Below are 9,667 nucleotides of genomic sequence, written 5' to 3' on the forward strand. Positions count from 1 at the left end.
GGGAGGGGGTTGGGGGGGAACACCGGGTCTCGGTCTGGTGGACTTATTTGCCCTTCGGGCCTCTCTGGGCTCTTATTTCTCGCTAGGCCCGTCTGCTGGGATCTGTCCCAAGTCTGCTCGACTTGGAGGTGGGACAGAGGCAGTTAATGTCGCTGGTATCGTCTGCCCAGTTCAGGCTCGGCCTCGCTTTGTGCCGCGGCTGTATCGAAGTTCATCAGGGGTCTGCGTAGGGAGGATGATGCCAGGGGAAACGGTCTCGTTGCCCTGTTCTCCAGAGCGAGATTGGGGAGCGTTTGCCTGGATTTGCTTTCTGGTCAGTATAGGAGAGGCCAAGGAAAGTACAAGACCCGGAGTTAGACAGAATTTCCTGTAGCTAGCTGTGGAGTAGGAGACCTGCTTACTCATCGGGTTAGTCGTGATATGTAAACCAATGGAAAACTTTGGTAACTTTCTTACTCTTAATGGCTTGTTTGCAAAAATAATATGACATGAGAATTCCACTGGATAGTGCATCGCAATTCATGTATTCAGAGCAGTAGTGATGCTGTGGAACCTATGTGAAGCTTCGTGAATATAACCATATACCTAAAATCTTTGATAATTAATTTCAAAGAAGGATGGAATAGTGTCTTTGCATTGCAAGGTGGAAGTAGCTCTGTATTTTCTATATGTGATGGATTTTATTTCAGGTGCGTCATCCTTAAATATCACTTCATAGTGCAGCTAATGATAAATGTGGATAGACTGATTGTGTGTTAAAACCTCTATAATAATTTTGATAAACATGGGACAATATACTGTTTATACCAAGTTTAATAGTAGTTGAGATCTGTGACTACTTATCCAACAGAGTTAAATGGTTAATCTGTGTTTAATGAAATCTCTTAACTTCATTCCTAGATGTACCCAAATAAAATGTAGTTTTTCATAATTGTTGGGAGGGACTGTTTTGTGGCATGAGCTTAATGTCAAGAAGTATGTAGACCTTAACAAATTCTGGAATGTGTTTTAAGTAACTACTGTGCATAGCCTGGAAAGTGAAACTTTCCTTTTGAAATCGAGGGAGAAGAGACATGAGCAGAAAAGTGTTTAAACTTGATATTGAAAGGGATTGTAAAAATAGTTAGGAATGGCAGGGTGGAAGTCAGGCATTTAACATCTTTGTCAGCATCTTAGCACTGCTACTGTTAACTATGTGTAAAATAGGTAATGGTTTAGAAATCCAGATAAAACTGGGGGCAGTGTAGCATAAGCTGCATTACAGAAATCCTAATGCAGAACTACAGAAAAAAGGAAAACTTAGGTGTAATTCATTATCAAGAATTATAGAAGTTGAGAAAGTTAGGCAGAGCAGAAAACTTTAAAGGAGTGACTTGTTCTTAGGCTCTGATGAGCTTGGGTGTTATGAAAGAGGATTTGGCTCTTTATGAAGGACATAAACAGCTCTTTTTAGTTCTTTTCAGTGTTTAATAGTAGAAGCAGAGAGAATGCAGCAGGTGATTATACAAGCATGATGCAGGTATGGGGAAATTAAGTAAAATAAAACCAATCTCACATGTGAGATAAAGACATAAATCTATATCTATAAAGCACAAACAGGAAGAAAGCCCCGAAAGTGACATAGAAGTGTGTTGTTTTATGTGCCCAAGTACCAAAATTTCAGGTTAATGAACTGGTGAGAGAAAATATGTGGGAAACCCTTGGAAAGGCTTGTACTAAAAATATGTCTGGTATCACGCATGAAGAGTACTGAAAAAGAACTGGCTGTTAGGTATCTAAGTACACTGATCAAAATACAATTTGTTTCAACTGCTGCTCCTTAACACTTGATATCATGCAGGCTGCTAGCCAAGTAAATACTTAAGGGTGCATGGGTATGTTAATCATACAAGCCTTTTGCTCTTGCCTCACAACATTCATTTTACCCCCCTGACTTGCCTATTAGAAATGTGGGTGGTTTTTTTTTTTTTAATTTTTGGTGCTTGAGTGTTAATTTTCCTTATAGGGTACGAACTTTGTAATAAAGGTGTAATTGTCTTGCACACCAGATATTTAAAGGTTTTGAAGTCTGCATGATGAACATTTGGGTCAGATGCTGTCTAAAAGTATTCTAACTTTAATGGTGCTCAGACTGTAAGGTTAGTTTATTCAACTTTCAGAAAAGTAATACCATTCATCTCTCTGAGCTGTATTTACGGTACACTCAAATCAGTGTAATCCGGTGAGGGGCACACTCAGGGCCTTGTACATCCTGATGGCTAGGTGACAGCCATCATTCTGTCTCTGAGCATTTATGTTTCTATAATCTCGTGTTTTAAATAACGTGTACAGGCCTTGCAAAATCTTTTGATCTCTTCTTCTGGTAGGAAGAGCTCACACTGTCCTTCATAAAAATCATGAAAGATCATGTGGCTACGTGGAACTGATTTTTTTTCTTATGACTTATTTATGCCACACTTTTTCCCCTGAGTTCTAGCATCAGTTTGTTTAAAAAAAAAAAAGTAATTTTTTGGCAAATATGTTGCTGAAAAAAATAGTTACAACTTTTACTGTAGAAGCTGCTTGTCTTGTATAGAAGACTTCCTTTTTTGAGTTCAGTTCAGGCATTGAGAGTTTCATATGTAAACCTTTATGTGCAGTGGTATTCATCAAATATGGTAGGTGTTTTTATTTCTAGTATGATTTCATATGAAAATAAGCTAAGCCCAGCCCATTGTAAAGCAAAGGAAAATGTGCCCTACTTGTCTGAACTCTGTAGTCTAAATGAGTGTTTGTAATATGTTCATCTTAGGTCAGTGAAGTGACCTTCTGAAGCTGAGTGTCTAACAGTCTTGTCTTCCTGAACCTCTCAGTCTATCTCTAGACTGGTTGTGTTTTCAGGCTCTTATTGTTGCAGAAGCTAATCAGTGAAATGGTCTTCCAGTATTGAGTGGGTTTTTGCAACCTGCGTGTAATTTAGAGCTGCTGTGTTTGTGTGGTCCTAGGACTCAAGGATTAGTTTAGAGCTAGTTCAGGTTATGCCAGTATGAACTGATATGCTGAAACCTATTGTGTATATATACTTTAACAGTTCTGCTGGAAAATGTACAATTAAGAACAGGTGTAAAACACAGATGAATGCTGAAGTGTGCTTGTGATGCATGTGAAATGTGAATCTGCAATATTTTACTGTATGTATTCTGTGACTATGAAACTAGGGGAATGGAGTTTGACGCATGTGAAACAACATGCTTAAATGTCTGTCACTGACCTGAAGCATACAGGACTTCCTCTTCCAGATTATAGTTGGACCTTTAAGTTATGGAACATGAAATAACCTGTTGTTCAAGTATGTTTCTTCTTTTTTCTAGGAACCAGAGAAATGGCCACTACGCAATCTGTCTTCACATTTGCTCTCTGCATTTTAATGATAACTGAATTAATACTGGCTACAGAGAGCTATTATGATATCTTAGGAGTTCCAAAAAATGCATCTGACCGCCAGATCAAGAAGGCATTTCACAAGCTGGCTATGAAATACCACCCAGACAAGAATAAGAGTCCTGGTGCAGAAGCGAAATTTAGAGAAATTGCTGAAGGTAATATATGCTGTATGCTAATGTCTTTCTTAATAATTTGATACATGGCTTATATCTCTGAGCAAATATGGTAATTTAAGTATACTCTGTTTTTACTGGATAAGAGGTAAAAAAATATCTTTTTTTAAATTCTACTTCTGTGCTGTCAGATGTTCAATGTCAATATCTGACCTGTTTCTCTGTCATTGCACACAGGCAGGCCTTTTCCACAGTTTATACATCCTTGCTTATTAGGTTTTTTGGCTTTTGCCTCTTGTCACAGAAAATACTTGGCAGTAGGGCAACTTTAGCCCTAGGAGGTTAATTCTTATATTTTGACTTGTCTAGTAAGATCTAGCTCAGGATTCCTAGGGCTTCAGGGGGACCTAACAGCAACTTCCTGGTAACTATGGAGAGATTATTTAAAAACACAACAGCAGCAGGGTGCGTCAGTGTTTCGTGGTGGGGGTGCAAGAGACAACTGGTACAAGAAGTTTGTTTGCAGGTGCAGAGTAGTTATAAGGAAAAGCTTTTTCACTTTGAGGATAGGCCGGTGTTGGAACAGGTTGCTCAGGGAGGTTGTGCAGTCTCCAACCTTGGGGATTTTTCAGGAATGAGTAGATAAAGCCCTAGTAACCTAGTCTGATCTCATAACTGACCCTACTTTGTGCAGGAGATGAGAGGATTTCTGAGGTCACTTCCAACTAGGATTATCCAGGGATCTTAGGAATACACCATTCATAAGTGTTTTGTGATGGAGTATGATAGTGGAAGCAATCAATCAAGAATAGAAAAAGACTTGCTGAAAAACAAGATGTTTCCACTTCCGCTCCCTATAGATTCTTCTAACACCCATCTAGTTGTGCAGTTCTCCTAACTAATGTAGTAAGAGATTTCTGGGATTTACCTTCTTGTCTGCAGAAGAGTTCTTTTGAAAGAAATGTGGTTATTAATAAGATGAAAAGGAGGGACAGTCCTGTTGGATACTTACTGCAGTTATTAGCAACTATTACAGGAGGAACTGAGAACTCTTAGGTAAGTGTTGAAGTATGTAGGGTAGTTGCAAGCCTTTGACAGATAAGAAAATGGAAGCGTTTAAAATACTTGGCTATCATTTCTATACTGTCTGTCAGGGTTTCTGCCTTGTAACGCCAGTAGCTGTAGTTCTGGGTCAAAGATGAGATGGAAACTTAATTCCATCTCACATATATCCAGTCACAAAATCTAGGTTTATTGCTGAACTTCAGAAAAATTGAGAATTTGGACATAAGGGAAATTAATTCCCTTTATTTTATCTCCTTGATGTTTATCTTGTTGCTTAGCTGTAACTGCGGTGTACCTGGAACTTGCTGTTTGGCTGGCAAGTGGTTTTGCCGACATCATGCTGTGTTTCTCTGATAGCAATGCAGCAGGCAGTTCACTTTATCAGGTGGAGCTCCTAACTCATCCCATCTCCTTCAGTTTTTCTAATTGCAATGTGTCATTGCTATTTCTTTCGAATATAAACGCTAATCTGTGTTGCTAGTTAAACTACATTGTATTATGTGAATTTAAAGTTTTGAGGACATTATCTGTCCTCATAGTATAGCTATGTTTATTATTATAAATGAGTAACTATTTATTTTGAAACAGCTTATTTTGGTTTGGAGAAAGTTAAACAAATGTTAAGCTTGATTAGGCTTGCGTATCGAATGAAAGTCTTTCTTGAAATTTGTCTCATTGAGGGAGTGGGAGAAAGCTGTTTTTCATGTTTTCATGTGTGTGTATGTTTTCTTTTCTCTTAAATGGGAATGTAAATAAGGTTGTTTTTTTTTTTTTTGTTAAATGGAAATAGCATATGAAACATTATCAGATGAGAATAAACGAAGAGAATATGATCAGTTTGGCCGCCACGGAGGACAAGGAAATAATGGAAGCCCATTCCATCAGTCATTTAATTTCAACTTTGATGATCTGTTCAAAGACTTTGACCTCTTTAGTCAAAATTCACGGTCAAAAAAGCACTTTGAAAATCACTTCCGAAGTCATCGGGAAGCTCACAATCGGCAGAGACGGTCTTTCCAAGAGTTCTCCTTTGGAGGTGGACTGTTTGATGATGTGTTTGAGAATATGGAGAAAATGTTTTCGTTTAGTGACTTTGAAAACGCACACCGACACGCAGTGCGAACTGATACCAGGTTTCATGGATCCAGCAAGCATTGTAGGACTGTCACTCAGAGGCGAGGAAACATGGTTACCACATATACAGACTGTTCTGGACAGTAACGATTCCTTTCCTCTCATCTCTTTTCTTCTTCTTTCAGTATCTTCATAAGCTTTTTTGGTTTTGTGCTAACATGGAAAAATCATTTGGAAGTGTTTGTTCTAAAAAACACTTAACGTCTATAAAGAAACTGTAGCTGAAACTAATCTTCAGAATAGAAAAAACATGCATTTGCGAACTAAATGTCTCAGTAGGTACTTAGAATGGGAGAGAAATAATCTCATGACAGAAGCATATTTCAGTTTAGTAAACACTTTCCCTAAATTTGAACTTCAAGACGAGATACATATTTTTAATTTCAGAAACCTAATACAATTTTTTCATATATGGCAGTTCAGGACTGTTTGAGTTACTGGTGCATGAATTGCAGTGGAGAACTTTAATTTTGAAATGCTGCTTTTTTTTTTATCAGATCTTACCAAGTTTTCACTTGCAGTTTTTTACCTGATAAGAACTTATTGTGCAACTGAGGTAATTTACATAAAATAGCAGTGGAAATATGACTTACCTGGGTCTTTGTTACTCTGTCCAGCATTGCAAATGTATTAACAAAACCCCACTTTTTCAAGTTGGAATATAACAGGAGGGAATGTTAAGGTTGTTTCACCTAAGAGAGTGTTGTAGGAGTTACTTTTATTTCCAGATAGCCTTTCATTGATCTGAAAATACTTTAGGATTTGAATAAACCTTGACTTATTTAAGGGCTGTTCACATATGTAAGTTTGTGTGCACACAAGGTCTCTTTTCTTTCTTCCAAAATACAAATAACTCTTTAACAAGGTTTGGAAGAATATACCGAAAACACTCTTGTTTCATGCTTATTATATTACCACGTGTGCATTGTAATTTCCATAGCTCAGTTTATTGAAATTAAATATTGTCTGTGCTCTTGTGAACTTAAACAAGATAAGCATGTCTACAGATTCCTAGGATCTAAATGAAAAATAGATTGTGTTTAGATGGACAGATTTATTACCTGTCTGCAGGAATTTTTCAGTTGTTGTGATTTGAAAGGTAAGTTCTTAGTGTAAACACTGAGTAAAAATGAAAATTACAGTTGTGTTCATCGAATGCCTTGTGGTGCTGGAAGCTGCTAATAAAGACAGTACTATTGGGTATCAAATTCAGCACCATGGAAGTTGATAACCAGTCTAAACAATTTAGAACTAAAACAAAAAGGAAAAAAAATCAATAACAAAACAAACAAGCCCCACAGCAAAATCTCTGAATACTTTAATTGATGTCAATCCCAAAATTCTGCTTAATTTCCTAACTAATAATACAGGACTCATACTCAGTTGGTTCCCCTTAAAGTTGCTGTCACCCACCTATTGCTGTTCCTTTAGAATCTTAAGATAAGAATTTACCTTTCAGATTGATGGCATGAGCAAAACGAGCATTTTAAACAGCAGTGTTCTAAATAGGCTTTGAGTTCTTAACATGTTTCTCAGATGTTTAACCTTTCGCTTCTCAGATGGATATTGAAAGCTGCCTATTTACTAAGTAACTTTAACCTTCCCCTCAAGGGTACGTGCTATTGCTTGTTTGGTTTTCATTCACTAAATATTTGGAATGGATTGTTGCATTATATTAAGTGCTTTTCCTTTTCCATGTTCTTCTTTATTTATTAATAGACTAATACCTCATATATGGTCTTTATGAAGAGCCAGTAATTTGTGCAACGTTATCGGAATGTGCAATATTCTTATAGTAGGAAAAGTGCTGGATTGAGTGTGTTTGTGTTATTTCCACCCTTTTTCTGTGTAAGTAGAGATTTTTTTAGTTTCTGCTGTATAATTAGTGATTCAGCCAAAAGCTGTAATTTGTGTAGATTTCTGCATTATTTTCTTTAATATGCTCTGTCAGTTCTTTGCATGAATCAAATTATCAGCCTGATTCATATCATATGGGCATACAAGTGAACAAGTTATTAACTTAAAGTTCTGAATTACTTGCTTTCACAAATACCAAGTTTTTGTAGAGGGCATTTCTGTATGCATTTGAGGAGAATTGTTCACACCAGTGAGACTTTGGAAGGATGTGGCCTTTAGTATTAAGCACAAGAGAGTATTAGTGCGTGGCCTTTAGGGATAATGACTGCTGGAACTTACGGGTGGGAGGCAGCTAGAAGCAGGATGCAAAGGTAAAATGTTAATGCCTTTCTTAGTCTAGTGAATATTTCCATAATTAAAAAAAAAAAAAGGAACAGCAGCATGAGCAGTTCTGAAGTGTGGTGAAGGAATTTTTAAAGTTCTTACTAGAACCAAACCATTGGTGTCTGCAAAGGTAGTTTTCTCTGGTTATGAACTTGAGTCCATACCCTAATCCTGATTTAGAGGAATAAAATCTAAAACGCGCACTGTGAAGTGTAGGAAACACAGCCACCCCCAACATTAAAGTCTATTTTAAGTGTCTGTATGAATTCACCATCTTTCAGGATAAGCATTTAGGTCAAAATTAAGGGTTCTAGGTTAGCTTCCCTTCTTTAAGGGATGCTCCAAACTTTATTCATCCAAACTACTTGTTTTTCTTAACTTCTTAAAGTATGAAACTGGTAATAAAACAATAGGGTTGCTAGTGTCCTAGCTGATAGTACCTTAAAAAGACTTCTGTCTAGTCTAATGATATCTGCTTCCATATTAGTTCTCTTAATTACTCGTCATAGGACAACCAACATCAGTTTCTGTTATTCCCATGGCTTCTCAAAGTGACCTTTCTGCTTGTTTTGGTTGTTGCTCCAAGGTAAAATCCAAAGGAGAGCTTGTTGCTAGTAGTGCAGACTCTCTGGTGTGTTGCTATCTGTACGATTTTCACTGGTGGGTGTGCTTTGAATAGACTTTAGCTGAAGAAAAATTCAGGCAGGCTTTCCTCCACTAGCAGTCTTCAGTTCCATGGCTGTCGGAACACAAACTCGCAAAACACTCTGTGCTACTCACTTATTCGGAGCTCTTGCACATTCTTTTCCTATTTATAGTGTTTGCTTCATGGCAGGCTCTCCAGCAGAAGCCCTGACATAACCTTACGACACCCCTGGGGTCAGAAGTTTCTTAAGTGCCATCTTTGATCTCCATGTCTGGTGAAAAGACCCAGCAAAACTTTTTTTTTTTTGTGCGTGAGAGTGAAAAATACTATTCTTAACAATTTTTTTGGAAGGCATTTATGCATATGTAATTCTAAATGGTTGAGTTTCTAAAACTTAAAAGAACTGGGTTTTTTCATGTATGTTTTCTTCCCATATACTTTGAAACAGAGTATCTAGTGGAGATGAAAGTACTGTAAACTTCATTAGGGTGCCATTACATTAAACATGTGAAAATTGTTTGAGTGTGAAGTCTTTTATTCCCTTTTAATTTTTTTTTTCTATTTTTCAAAACATAGGTGGAATCTGGATTCAGGTGGGTTGCGTGGCACTTCTGTGGAACACTTGGACCGCTACATTTTCCCTGAATGGGCAAGGAGAAGGGAGTAGGGTTGAAAGAAACTGGCTTAATTTTACAGGTCTGTTTTTCTTGGAGATGGTGAGAATCGTTTGGAGTTCAAACACTATACCTCTAAACCAAGAGGACAAAAACACCTGTGCAGAAGGGCCCCTATTTTGGGAACGGCTGCATCTCTGCCTGCCGCCTGTGCTCCGACTACCCTGCTGAGACGCTGCAGAGCAGCATGGCCAACATGACTTGGCCTGCATTGCCACTGGAAAGCAGCAATGGTTCTGAAGCCACAGTTAGGATGCTGTCGTGCTGATTTGAAAGTTAACTCTGACTGTGCTTGCAAGTTTTTGTTCTCTGGGCTTAATCCTTAGGGGACAGAGGGTATCAAAGTTTTGGGATTCGGTATGTCTCTCTGG

The 9,667-nt window shown here is 37.8% G+C and overlaps 1 protein-coding gene across 1 annotated transcript; it reads left to right on the top strand.

Annotated features, from left to right (window-relative positions):
* The first annotated feature begins 430 nt into the window (after positions 1–430).
* DNAJB9 (DnaJ (Hsp40) homolog, subfamily B, member 9) lies at positions 431–6,052 on the top strand. Its single transcript, XM_010147853.1, has 3 exons — positions 431–443; positions 3,351–3,578; positions 5,392–6,052. Exons 1-3 carry the CDS (start codon positions 431–433, stop codon positions 5,820–5,822), a joined length of 672 nt encoding a protein of 223 aa, XP_010146155.1. The 3' UTR covers positions 5,823–6,052.
* The last annotated feature ends 3,615 nt before the right edge of the window (positions 6,053–9,667 follow it).

This window comes from Eurypyga helias, unplaced genomic scaffold (genome assembly GCF_000690775.1).
Source record: "Eurypyga helias isolate BGI_N326 unplaced genomic scaffold, ASM69077v1 scaffold35662, whole genome shotgun sequence".
Classification (NCBI taxonomy): domain Eukaryota; kingdom Metazoa; phylum Chordata; class Aves; order Eurypygiformes; family Eurypygidae; genus Eurypyga; species Eurypyga helias.

What these genes read in the sequence shown, in the direction of transcription:
- DNAJB9 (XM_010147853.1), top strand. An exon ending in ATTTAGAGAAATTGCTGAAG is followed by an intron (nt 3,579 to 5,391) that starts GTAATATATGCT and finishes AAATGGAAATAG; the next exon opens with CATATGAAACATTATCAGAT.